The sequence below is a fragment of the Egretta garzetta genome, unplaced genomic scaffold (assembly GCF_000687185.1).
Source record: "Egretta garzetta isolate BGI_Z169 unplaced genomic scaffold, ASM68718v1 scaffold85, whole genome shotgun sequence".
Lineage (NCBI taxonomy): Eukaryota > Metazoa > Chordata > Aves > Pelecaniformes > Ardeidae > Egretta > Egretta garzetta.
In genome coordinates, this window is record NW_009259718.1 from 3,867,105 (window position 1) to 3,880,690 (window position 13,586).

Here is a 13,586-nt window from a genome sequence, read left to right on the forward strand (position 1 = left end):
CTGGTGTGTCTCAGGAAGCTCGAGCATCTTGTCACTCCCACCAGCCCAAGCTAGCCATCTCCTGGAAGTTACTGGTCCTGCTGCAGAAACATTGCATTTCCTCTCACAGCAGCTGCTCCACCACTGCAGTTTACAGCCTTGTGGTTTAAAGGAAGCTGAAGAATTTAGGAACATTTAACTCTAATAGACACAACTCTAAACTGTTCCTCTTCAGCCACTGTTTCACTGCTAGTGAAGCCACGCGTGCGGTGAGGATGGAGATCCCTAGGAAGGTCGTGGCAGAACCCAGGCTGGTTATCCCACAGTGGGGTATCTCCAGCTGTGAGTCAGAGTCCCTCACCCACAGGGAAAAGGCCTCGGGTGCAAACAAAGCTTCTGTTTTGTAGGAAAGTTGGTGCATCACCTGTGCAGGCATCGTCTGTGCTTAACAGTGCTTGGAAGCTACATCCAGGGATGTAGAAGGAGGGAAACCAGAAGGGAAGAGGCATCTTGCTGTGGTACAGCGCACGGAGCAGAATGGTCCCAAGTCCCAGGTTTTGCTGGGAGTCTGTGGGAGCTTTGCATTCAGACTCAGTGCTGGAGGGAGTAAAAGAGGTGGGACAGACTCTGGTGAAAATCCCCCTGGTACAGTATGCAGAGGTAGAAATTGGTGGGTTATATTGTGCAGTTCTGAGCTAGCGCAGGTTTTCTTGGGGCTTATCCAAGGCTCTGACTTCAACCAGTGACAGCAAAACCGGCCTGGGTCACAAGAGCTAGGTGGGGAATGGTGGCATGCAAGAAACCCACTGAATCCTCTTATGGGCAGAATGGGAAACAGGCAAATTACTGTCGAGGTCTTGGTGGATCAAGGATATTTTACTTGCTACTTACATATCCTTGATTCCCCTCTGATGGATTTCACCTAGTTAATGTTATGTTTTCACTTTTAATATTTACTCCCTTTGTTTTATGCACTGACTCAGTGTTTCCAGATGGGAAAGTATGGCTTTTCTTAAGAACTTGGGAGAAGCTTTTTTTCCTCCCGACTTCCTGGAGGAAGACAGGCCAGTCAAGCCTGTTTTAGATGGTAATTTTACCAAAACCGGAACACTGCTGCTTGTCATAACATCCGGCAGAAAGGTTACAGCTGCACCACTCGTGAGTCACCTTAAGAAAAGGTTTGTCTTATGCAATTTGGGAAAAGAAGTATGTGGTCGTGTAATTTAGGAATTTAAGAGAATGTGTGTGCCTCTGAGCAGAATTATATTGCATTGGCAAAGTTAATGTTATTATTTATTAACTTTAATGGCATGATTTTGCCTCTTTTAAATGACTATTTTAATATAATTTCTGACATAGTTTCAGTGAATTGTAAAATACATTACCTGGCTGTTTCATCTTACGAATTGTAAAAACAATACAGATCTAGGCAAATGCAATCAAATGCTATATGTGTATTCAATGTAAATATATACATCAATATCACCAGTCTTCTGCATAAATAGTTAGCATTATGCAGATACGTGTCCATATAAAATGCAGCTACCTTTTTATTTAACTATCTTCTGCAATCTTTTTCTTGATTAATAGGTATATGTCCTCTAAAGAATTATTAATATTCACACATATATTAATTTACCACTGCTACAGACAAGTTGAGTCAGGTTTATATGAAAATATACAATTCCCTTGCGATGAAATGACATGCATAATATATCAGCCCACACTCATTTTACTTCTGCCATGCCCATTTTAAAATACGATTGTGACATAAAGGGTCACTTGCAGGGTCTTTACTTTGCCCAGTTTGGAGAAGAAAACATCTCTCCATGATTTGTTGTGTATCTTTCATCACTGTTTTCCTGGTTCTCAAAATTCCAGTTAGAAACATCATACTGTGCTCCCAAGAGACATCAGAAGTGAGATGACATGCTGTTTTCTTTCTCTATCCATTCTCAGTTTGACAAAGAAAACAGACTAGGCATGTTCTTCCAGTAAAGCCTTTATCCTAACTACAATGAAGTCAGTTATGATTCATCTGTAGGTGTTTCTATCCCTTGATAATATAAAGGAGCCTTTCAGCTGAGCTTTGCTAACACACTTTGCCTATGGCCTGTTGAAACTTGAACAATTTCTTTCCTGGCCAAAACAAATTCTGGAGCGTGCTGCGCTGATTGTAAAGGGTAGGGATTGTAATGGAGTTTACATTTTCATTTATAGTCTGGTCCTGGTATAGCTGGTCCGTGAAGAGGGGGGGGTTTCTAGAGCACTAGTGACAGGTCTTTTAGCTTGTATGGTGGTATTTTGGTCCTGGCTTGTGGGCAGTAGCTGGATTAAGGGTCCTGCCTGGCATATGCCTTGAAACTCCTTTCTGTAAGGGTCTTAGATCTAACTTGCTCCAGAGCTAAGTCTGATGAACAGTTGCTCTTACATGAAGTTCACTTGGTAAATAAAGAGGTAGTTACGAGTTCTTAGTCAAGTTCTTGCTTACAGTAGTGTTCCCATAACAAAAACCAGCAAAACAATGCACTCTTACTCCTGCTGGTAGCCTGAGAGGGGCACAACATTGACTAGGCCACTAGTTTTTCCCCTAAAAAAGGGGTCTCTGAAGCATCAGATGAGGAGCAGTGGCAGCAGCCCTGTGCCCACCAGGTTGCGGCAACAGAGTGGACTCTGGCAAAGTGGTCTCTGGACAGGATGAGCAAACATTTTTTTTTCCATGCAAAAGTTTTGGAACAGTTCTCATGTGAACTTTCCATCTTCTACACCCTTTGGATTTTGCTCCTAACTTTTAAAAGGGAGGGGGAAGAGGGGAAGAGGGGAGGCAGACGAAAATCTTTTTCCCAAAAGTCAGCTGATTTCCCGAAAATGCCTAACACAGACGAGATCTATGCGCTCCCTCGCGCAGCCCGAGCCAAGGGGATTGTGCAACTCCTTCTGGAAATTCCCCTTCCTGCCGAGAGCCGGCAAGCCGAGGATCTCACCCCAGCCGGGCGGCTGGGAAGCCGCATCCCGCAGGTAGAGGGTGCTGCGATACTGCGAGTTAGAGGTCTCTTCCCCAGCCTCGGGTACGTTTGGAGGAGGGTGTGAACAGGAAGAAAAAAGAAAAAGAGAAAGAAAGAAAAGAGAAGGGAAGAGGGAAGAAAACCAGACACGAACTAGGGAGAGAAGGTAAATATTGAAAGCGTTAGAAATGGGAAAGGAAAATATTTTTGAGCATCGCTGTCTGACAGCTAGAAGAGTTAGGACAAGTTGCTCCCCAACCCCAGGGTCTTAGCATAATTTTTGGGGTGCTGGGAAGAATGGATTGGGTACTTCTGGGGGGGGGGGAGGTGCTTTCTATCTTAATTTGCTGCGCACCAGCATGGTGTTTGGAGACACAGATGATTCTAAGGGGATAACATAAGTACCAGAGAGTGCCAAGAGATCATCTCTCCATTTTGTCAGTACAGAGCCTAGCATCCCTTCTTGGTGCTTGGGGCTGCTGTAGGCAGGAAGAAACAGAGATATAAACTTGCTTTTGAAGCAAAACATTGACGTATTCTCCACAAGCTGGGGTTTTAAGGTCTTTGACCTGCCTAGCAGACACACAGAAGCACAGGCAATGTTAATCAATCACACTGTTTTTTTGTCCCAGACCATAACTCCAAAGTCCAATTCCTGAAAGTTTTCAGAAAGGAAGATCTGCTTTTTCCAGATGTGGTGAGTTACTGAATCTCCAAGCGGAACTCAGGTTTATTAATAATTTCATTTTATAAATTAGGTGTTTTTCCTGTAGTACTGTACTGATTATCAAATCTGAATGCATCTATAGCCCAAGTAGCCTCCAGAACAAGGCAGTGAAGTAGGGAATAGCACTTAAGACCCCTGTGTTCATCTCCTGCAGCATTACCAGCTCTTATAGAGCTGGAGAGGAGCAGAGAGCATGACTGAGGTTGTACTCCTTGTGTGTGAAAGGCTACAGGAGAAAGACAAGCCCCACACAACCACAGCGCTGGTCATCAAAACTCCAAAGCCAGGAGCTATGCTGAATGCTATGTACAGCCAAAGACTAGCTTTCTCACTGGGGACTGTGTGCTTATGTGGACAGAGAAGACTACCACAATGTCATCTTCCTTCCTCTTTCCTCAGGTACCTTATCTTCTTCTGTCTCCCTGTCTGGGCTGATGAAGCCTCCATGTATGGTGAGATCTTGTCACCCAATTATCCTCAGGTGTATCCCAATGATGTGCAGGAATCTTGGGAAATCCAGGTCCCTTCGGGATATGGCATTCGCCTTTATTTCACACATATGGATCTTGAACCATCACAGAACTGCGAATATGACTTTGTGAAGGTACTGTCCCCATCCTCAAGTGAGAAAAAGACAAGAAAGTGGGTTAGAGCACAGGACAGCAAAGCTATGTTACAAAGCTCAGGGCTGGAAGAGGAGATAGACACATCCTTCCTGTTCTGAGCTCCAAGAAGCCAAAATGATTTAGTGTATCTGCACTAGCAGTCACTAAATTAATTTAAATTTGCCTCACAACCACATGAGCATTGTCTGCCACCTGAGTGTCCCATCTGTGCCCCCCTCCCCATTCTCCTATATTCATAGGAAAAGCCTTCTTAGCCATCACTGACACCCCCATATTGCAAGGCATATTCTTAGCCAATGAACTGTAGGTATAAAAGGACCATTTTCTTAGGGCATTGCTTTTCTGTCCCTGAAATTATTCAGAATTAATCCATGAGCAGACATAGATGATTTAATGCAATCAGAAATTGATTGGAGATGGTGAAGGTTAAAAACAATCAAGAGATCTGTGCATGGATTGTGGCCATTCAGATAAAGTGCTGTGGTCCTTTGCACCACAGTTTTCTATGATCTATGCACCACAGATTTCTTAAAACTTAAAGACCCACTAGCTCTGCTCCATGTTGTTCCACAAGTCACAAAAGTTCAAGCATTTCCACACAGACAGAAAGAAGATCATCCTATCCTTCAATAGCCATGGGTGAAAAGGGGCACTGAGATCAGGTGCAGCACCAGAAGGAGACCTTGGAGAAGTACCAAGGTGGGACAGTAGGATGGATGTGCTCTGCTGGGAGCTGTAATAACGTGTCCTTCTGCAACAAACTGATGAACCTGTTAAGACTGCTCTGCAGACCGTCAGTGATTGGTTTTGCCATTTTGAACCATGGTGTTGATTTTTTTGTACAAGTGGGCCTGAGGAAAGGATGTTAACAGAAAACTTTCTGGATTAATTTGTATCTGAGAAATTAAGACAGGTATTTCACAGCTGGGAAGTCAGTAGTGTTTTACAAATGTCGTGAAACTGGTTTTCTAGGGGCTCCATTCAGCTGTACCTTGGCTGGGTGTCTTCCACCTTGGTCCTTCCTGCTAGCTATGTGACATAGCTGTGCCCTGGGAGATCTACCTGGATGTTGTGAGAAATGCATTCTTTTGTTAGCCACCTATAAGCTGAAAGACTCAAGTGTTGGTAATTACATATTCCAGTAATGGGATAAGACCTCTCTGCATTCTTCTGCAGATCCTGTCTGGTGGCCATGTTGAAGGTGTGCTTTGTGGGCAGAAAAAACCTCGTGCCCCTGGCTCCTCGATTGTGGAGGAATTTCATGTCCCTTATAACACCCTCACTGTGAGCTTCCAATCAGACTTTTCCAATGAGGAGCGTTTCACCGGTTTTGTGGCCTACTATGTTGCTGTGGGTAAGGTTAAAACAGCCTCCTTTGACTCTCTGTAGTGTCCAGGATAGTGAGGGAGGAAAGCTGACAGAATGCCTTATTTAAAAGAGATTCCATCAGACAGGAGTGCTTTCCAATATGGCCAGTATAAATGCTGTCTTACAGATACCTTTTCCTTGTCCACCAGTGTTTGCTTCACTCTCTCGTCTTTCTCTGGCCCTTAGGGCCCTCTCCTAGTCTTGGCTGATTTGTCTTTCCACACTTGCAGACTTGGATGAGTGCATGGATTTTGTGGAGGAACCTTGCAGTCATTATTGTAATAATTATATTGGAGGTTACTTCTGTACCTGTCCACCAGATTATTTCCTCTATGAGGATAAGAAGACATGTGGAGGTAAGGATCTACATGAGCTGTGGTCAACAGCAAGAGTTAATTTAGGCCAAGTGAGATATTGTACATGGAAGACCTTCTCTGTCAAACTTCTCAACCAGTTGTGACAGATATATTTGGGGGAAAAAATCATCCCATCCCAGTGCAAACCTAGGGAATTTCTATTAGCATATTCTTAACATTTTTCTTTATTGTGTCAAGAGAATTAAGAAACTATTAAATGACATTCTTTAAGGGCTGTGATCCATACTGCTATCTGCGAATCTTTTAATCTCTGACAAAATAGGGCAGTTCAATAAAGACACAAAAATGGCCAAGGGGCTGTTTGGCTTGAATCAAAAAATTGCAAAGTCACAAATGGTGCATGTTGAAAGGAGGACCTGAGCATGAGGGAAGAGGGCCTAAATTGCAGGCGGAAGGTAAAAAGAAAGGCCACTAGAAGTTGAAGTCCCTGGCTAATTGCGTAGAGAGTGGCCCTGGTTTCAGTTTCTTGGAAAGATGCAGTGTTGTGATGTGGTTAATGCAGGTGACTGGGGAGACTGGAGATGTAGTGGAAGAGGGAAAGCTTGTCAGCTTCATACATGGACCATTTTCTTTCTGACTCCTACCTGTGTTCCTTCCTTAATTCTAGTGAACTGCAGTGGAAATGTCTTCACTGACCTATCGGGGGAGATTGCCAGCCCCAACTATCCCAACCAGTACCCAGAGAACTCACGGTGTGAGTACCGAGTGGCTCTGAGGCCAGGCTACTTTGTGGCGTTGACCATACGTAGCGGGGACTTCGATGTGGAACCAGCTGACCCAAAAGGGAGTTGCCACGACAGCTTAACAGTAGGTGTGGGGCTTAGGGCGGGAGTCAGGATGCTCTGGATCTCCCCTTAATCTCCTCATATTCAGAAGAGCCTCTGACTGCTTAACTTTATTTTCAACTATGTTGCCTTTTGAAGTTCTTGGGAATACATTTAAATATGTATATATTGAATATCTATTTTAATATATTGCTGAATACATTTGGTATTTCTCATTTCTTCTTGTTTGTTATTTTTCCAGTTTGTCTCTGGAAAGCAGCATTTTGGTCCGTATTGTGGAAACAAATTCCCAGGTCCTCCTGAAATCAAAACTAGGAACAACATTCTTGACATAATCTTCCAGACAGACCACGCAGTACAGCACAAAGGCTGGAAAATACGCTACTATGGGGATCGTGAGTAAACACTTGGGAAAGCATTCCCTCTACTGCTGAGTTAGGGAGACAGTTTGTCCCATGTCAGATTCATGGTACAACAGCATATTAACATGTTCACAACTGCTAGTATTGAGTAAACAGAGGATGCCTGTTTACTACAGAAAATAATCACTGGAGAGAAAGAAGTTGGGAGCTGGAAGGAAAGCAAATCTTGAACCAGTTAATCACTTATCTCCACCTATCTCTTCAAAGCTGTAACCTGTCCCCTGAGTGTCATCCCCAACTCTGTTCTTGCCCCAAAGAAGGACAGGTATATCTTCAAGGACAATGTGAAGGTCACCTGTGTGGAAGGCTATGAAATTGTGAGGGTAAGTTACATAAAAAGCATATATCCTCTCTGGCCCTCTCAGCAACTTCCTGATGGCATTTCCCATCAGGTGTCCTGAGCACCTTTGGGGGCTTAAAGTTTTCACCACAGCTGTAGTAAGTGGAAACTTCTTCCAGCCACTGTAGCATTTTGAGGACCCTCGACTGGAGTGCCTGTGTCAGATATATTTCATGGGCAGTGACTTACATGGATCATGTGTTCTTTTCCCTAGCAACGAGACAGCATCCTGACTTTTCACTCCAGTTGTCAGGACAATGGTGTGTGGAGCAACTCCCATTTCAGCTGTGTTCGTAAGTGACCCGTCTCTGTATTGCAGGAAGCAGACTGGAATGGAGCCTTTAGGCTCTAGATCCACTATGTCTTCAGATTAGGAGAATGCTGAAGGACTGTGATGTGAGCATGCAGAAGGGACAGAGGAAGTGAGCGCTGATGACTGTACAGGGACCAGAGGAGCTGAGTGGTTCCCCGTCATGCAGAATAATCATATTGTTGGGTGAGGATGCTGCTTTGATGATATTTGTTTGGTTTTGTTTCTTCTCTACAGCTGTGAACTGTGGCGATCCCATTCCTATTGACAATGCCCAAGCTGTATATGTCTCCGAACTTCACGAGCCTCTGTACAAAGCTGCTTTCCAGTATCGGTGTGATGCACCTTACTATACCCTAAAAACCAAAGGGGATGGTAAGCATTGCCTCTGGTACACAGATTTCTTTGATTAAAGTCCTAAGAAAAGGTACTGGCATCGTTACGGGGCTGGGATTATATCCCATCAGGTCAAGACTGGGAAAAAGTTCTTACTGGTGTGGGGTTGCAGGCAGTAGTTCTGTATTGCCTTTCTGTTTAATATACTCTAAAATTAATGTCTGTACTTGGGCTGTTGACCTTAAATGCATTAGCAAGTCCTCTCTCCATTTGCCTGGTGTGTGAACCATGGAAATTTTTGTCACATCTAGCACATGTTTCTGGTGGAGAAGTAAAGGACTCAAGAAATCTATTAGATGAGGTGCCTCCAAAATAGAGGCAGAAGCACCCTGGTAGGGTTTTGTACTTCTAGGGATCTCAGCAATATTTACCAAGCTGTGCTTGCTTTGGAAATTAGAAGGTTAATATTACAATCTTACACAGTAATGCTGCTTACACTCTTCATCTTGATTGTATCCTTATGACACTCTTTTTTCTTGTGTTTTCCAAGCGGTGTATCAGTGCTCAGCTAGTGGAGAATGGGTCAACAAAGAGATGGGAACAAAGCTACCAATATGCGTCCCAGGTACTACCAAAAACTGTGTATATGTACATATGGCATATGAAGACCACTGCTTCTTTCATCACTCTGTTTTTAAACTATTAAGCCCGACAGTACAATTCATCCTTTCTATGTTGTTTGAATCACACTGGACAGGGTATTTCTGAAAGCTGTGGGCCCCAAAGAAAGGTCAGATGAGGCAGCAGAAAGAAATCGGAAACAAAAGTGGGTAACATAATAAGATATCTAGTATAATGTGACCTCTTCAAGTATGTGTGTTTCTGCACCAGTTTCTCCACCTTCAGTTGTGCACATTCTCAAGTTGTTCAGTGCTTTAGATCTCTGTCTGCATTGCAGGTAGCAAAAAGACTGACAGGTCAAAAGAGATGTCCAACAATGCTGGTCCCTCTCAAGCTACATTGAGAGATGTAGCTTCTCTTCAAACATCTCCTGGAGGTGGTGCCCAGCTGTCCACTGGGCACTACAGATGCAGCACTATAGGGAAAGGTCTTTCGCTACTCTCACTGGAAGTCATAGCCTAAACCCTTAAGGCTTAATGCATCCTTCAGTATTCAACTACATTTACCATGCCTGAAAACTCAAGCAAGATCCCTGTCAAGGATCTTCTCATCCTCTCTTTGTGTACTTGGGAGATACTGAGGAGGGAAGTGCATGGGTACTACACCTGCTCCTGGCTGCTGGTAATTATGGCTGGGTCTTAACTTCGAGCTGACAGAGAGAATTTTAAATCCTATGTATTTTACACACTGTTCAGCTTACCCTCTCAGAGGAGGTAGCATGCCTAGGCCTAGTTGTACATAATGCCTGTTCACTACTCCAAACCCCCAAATCCTCACTGGCAAAGTATAAGATCCAACTGAAGATGATTCAGCCTTCTTAAGGGCCAGCTCAGCCAGTGACTTGGACTATACAAGTGCACAGTGCAAAAGGCAAATTGTAAGATAAAGCTCAGGGAATTTACTATCCAGGAGGAGGTTACAAAGAATATGAAGCCAGACTCTTCTCAGCAGGACACAGCAATAAAAGACAATGACAGGCACAAGTTGCAGCAAAGGAAATTCTGACTATTTACGGAAAGATGCTCCCCCAGAGCACTGGAACTGTTGTCCAGAGAGGCTGGCTAATCACCATCCTTGCAGATGATCAGAAGTCATCTGTCGAAGTGCCTGAGCAACCTGGCTTTGCAATTAGGAGGGCAGGGGGAAGGGCAGTTAGGGATGAACAGGTTGAACTAGAGACATCGAGAAGTACCTTCCAGCCTAAATCTTCCTATGATGACATGAAATTCTTTAACAAATGCTGCTTCATTTAAATTGGAAGCTACCTACTGGCTATAGTTCCTTAATCTCTGACTATACGACTACGAGTTCAACGTAGACAAGGCAATGTGATAAGAAATCAATTTCCTAGCTATGTCAGAATGACCAGCCTTATTAGTGCTCACATTCTGCAAAACTTTATATAACATTTTACTCAGAGAGCACGGATCTTCTCTACACCCATAAGACCCACATATAAGATCTCCATTAACCCACTGCTTAAGATTTTACATACTAAAAGAATGGAGAGGAAAAATAGTAAAACATCAGTGACAAACCTGAACACTTAACCTGAGACTAGCTGGAGTTCACAAAAAAAATTAAAATTTAAAGAGCAGTGTCATATTTCTAAGAACTCAAGCAAATATTTTTTCAAAGACAATCCCTTCACCTACAGGACATAATTCAGCAAAGGAAAAATGCTAATTAAATTGTGAGCTTTGACATACCCAAGACTGGCGGGGTGACAACTGTTTTCCAGAACAAGAATTTGAGAATGAGTATTTTCAGCCTAAATTGAATGTTGATAGTAGTTTTGCTTGAATTTTCTTGAATTTCTCTGTAAATAATAGTTGCAAATTCTATGACATAGAATAGAAACATTGGCTACTCAGAATCAAAAATTATTTAGAGGACACAGGAAGAAGGGGAATACAGGCTTTTTAGCAGTACCCAAGAACCCCCTACTTGTAACCACTAATTCTCCCACCTGATTCCTCTTTTTTTCTTTTCTTTCCAGTCTGTGGGGTGCCTAGTAAACCTGTCCAAGAGAAAGCAAAGATTTTTGGAGGCACCCTTGCAGAAAAGGGCAACTTCCCCTGGCAGGTGTATTTTGAATACCCAAGAGGAGGTGGTGTACTCATCTCTGAAAGATGGGTAATGACTGCAGCTCATGTGCTAGAGGGATATGACAAGCCTAACATGTTTGTTGGGACAATCAATGTTGGTAGAGAATCTCTGTATCGTGAGGCCAAGCAGCTGATCCCAGAGGCTTCATTCATCCATCCTGATTGGAAGCAGCAGCCCATAGAAACCAGGACCGATTTTGATAATGATATTGCGCTACTGAAGCTGAGGGATCCTGTGAAGATGGGCCCAAACATCTCCCCGCTCTGTCTTCCTGGTAAATCACCCGAGTACGAGCTGCAAGAAGGGACTCTGGGCTACATTGCTGGCTGGGGCCAGAGAGAGAGAGGAAGACTGCCTATTTATCTTTGGAAGGCCCAGATTCCCGTGGTGGACATGGATAAGTGCCGATCTGTGAAACCAGAGGGCTCTGCTGATTCCAGTGCTTACAGTTTCACTGACAATATGATCTGTGCTGGTGGTGACAAGGACAGCTGTAAGGGGGATAGTGGTGGAGCCTACGCTATCCAAGATCCTCTTGATGACAGACGGTACTATGTGGCTGGGCTGATCTCCTGGGGACCCAGATGTGGTACCTTTGGTCTTTACACCAAGGTAGTGCGTTATTTGGACTGGATTACAGAGACCATGAGCAAGCATGAGGATGCAGAAGCTTGGCAGGATTAGCTCTTTCTCCTTTCAGCACCGTCACCTTTTCTGAATGTGATGTGTACATGTTCAGGCTCGCTGTGATCCTGTTCGCTCTGCGTACGTGCCCACTCATTGTGTCTGTGCTGAGCAGAGAGTCAGGAATATGTATCTGTTTCTCTCAGCGTCACTGTGTCTGGGAAGAGAAATTATCTTTCTTCCACTCACTGTAGCATAAGAGGAAGATGCTGTTCTGGATAAAGAGGCTCCTTCTGCTTCCTCATTTTTTTCTATCCCATTTTTTCCCACTCAGAGAAGACCTAGCCATGCCCCACCTGACAGGGAGATTTTAATGAAGACAAGAGAGAACAGTTGTTGGTTCTGAGGGCAGGTTCAGAGCCTGGTTTCTGATTTATGTATTTCCTGTATTATTCAGAATATCTACCAGCAGTAAAGAGTGTCCAAACTGCCATTTGTGCAATGTGCTATTGTGTGTATTGCTTTTCTTCTTCTCAGTCTAGACCTAGTTCTCCTTGGCTCTCCCTAAATCAGGTGTCTAGTCACATTTTGACCCACTATGGTCCCAGCTTTTGTCAAGCTCTTACTTGTGCTACCTCACTTCTCTGCCTAAGAGTCTAATGAGATGGTTGCATCTCATTGACCAACTATTACCAGCAAAGACGACTTCAGACTTCTGAATCAAGCTGAGCAGAAGAGACATCTTCAAAATCCTTTCATTCACCTGTCCTCAGAGCTTTATTTTTCAAATTTTATTGTGTTAGGTAAGAAATAAAGCTTGTTTGATTTAGTGAAGGTAGTGTCATGGGAGACGATTACCTGATGTGTTAGGGGTGTCTTCTGCTCCAGAAAGTCCTGTATCACTCACAGGTACCCTTCCACTAAGATGGTCAGGGAACTGGTGCAGATGGCATATGATTAAAGATGGAGGAAGCTGGGTTTGTTCAGCTTGAAAAGGGGGAGGCTAAGAGGGGGCTCTAACTGCTGTATTCAGATAACTAACAGAGGGCTAGAGAGTGCACAGAGCAGGACTCTTCAGAAAGGTGAACAGTGACAGGACAATAGACAAACTGCAATAAGGGAATTTCCAGTTGGGCTTTTTCCCAGGGTGTGGGTCAACACTGGAACAAGTGCCATAAAGGACTGGGGAATCTCTGTCCCTGGACGTCTTCATAACTTACCCAGGCAAGGCCCTGAAGCTCTGAAGTTAGTCCTGCTGTCAGCAGTGGATTGGACTGGAGACCTCCTCTTCCAGCCCAAGTTTCTGAGACCCTAGGAAATGGTGAGGAGGATGTGTGCAGATCTTGGGAGATTCCATACAGATTCCTGCACTCAGCTCAAGCACCTTCAATTTTGTGTAACAAGAAAAACGTTTTTTTGTTGTTGGGCTGGTGACCGAGGACCTTACACTACATTCCTGATGAACCGTGACCCACAGGATGTTGAATGCTTTTTACTTTTATGTATGTATGTATGTGCCAACTTTAATCTAGTATGAAGTTTTATAGTCATTCCTTCTTGTTGCTAAGTAGGTGGACTCATCTCAGCTTTCACCTTTTGCAGCGCAAAAGGGAAGCGTCCATCCCTGGTAACTAGGCCAGGCTGCAATCGTAGCCCATGTTCCTCTTATGCAAACAGGTGACTATATATTGGCAAAGAAACAATAATGATGCAGTGGTGCCACTGTGACAATATTTTATAACTTCACAGTATGTATTAGAATTTCATAAATCATACAGACATGCCCAAACATCTGGAGTAATCATAAGCAAAAGCCACTGGAAATCTTACAGACTGCTACGTCTGGTTATTAGGAAGCTTCTGCTTTTGTATGTGATGGATGCTGCAGCAGCAGGGA

At 43.8% G+C, this 13,586-nt stretch overlaps 2 protein-coding genes across 2 annotated transcripts; both read left to right on the forward strand.

Moving 5' to 3' along the window:
- Window positions 1–2,847: 2,847 nt before the first annotated feature.
- On the forward strand, window positions 2,848–11,749 carry C1S (complement C1s). The gene is given in 12 exon segments (XM_009639132.2): window positions 2,848–3,047; window positions 3,562–3,681; window positions 4,111–4,315; window positions 5,514–5,691; window positions 5,936–6,061; window positions 6,690–6,889; window positions 7,109–7,262; window positions 7,497–7,612; window positions 7,844–7,922; window positions 8,177–8,314; window positions 8,826–8,900; window positions 10,956–11,749. Coding segments are annotated over 12 exon segments (2,385 nt in total).
- On the forward strand, window positions 4,634–5,048 carry LOC118452312 (60S ribosomal protein L39-like). Its single transcript, XM_035894536.1, is given in 2 exon segments — window positions 4,634–4,640; window positions 4,912–5,048. Coding segments are annotated over 2 exon segments (144 nt in total).
- Window positions 11,750–13,586: the final 1,837 nt, after the last annotated feature.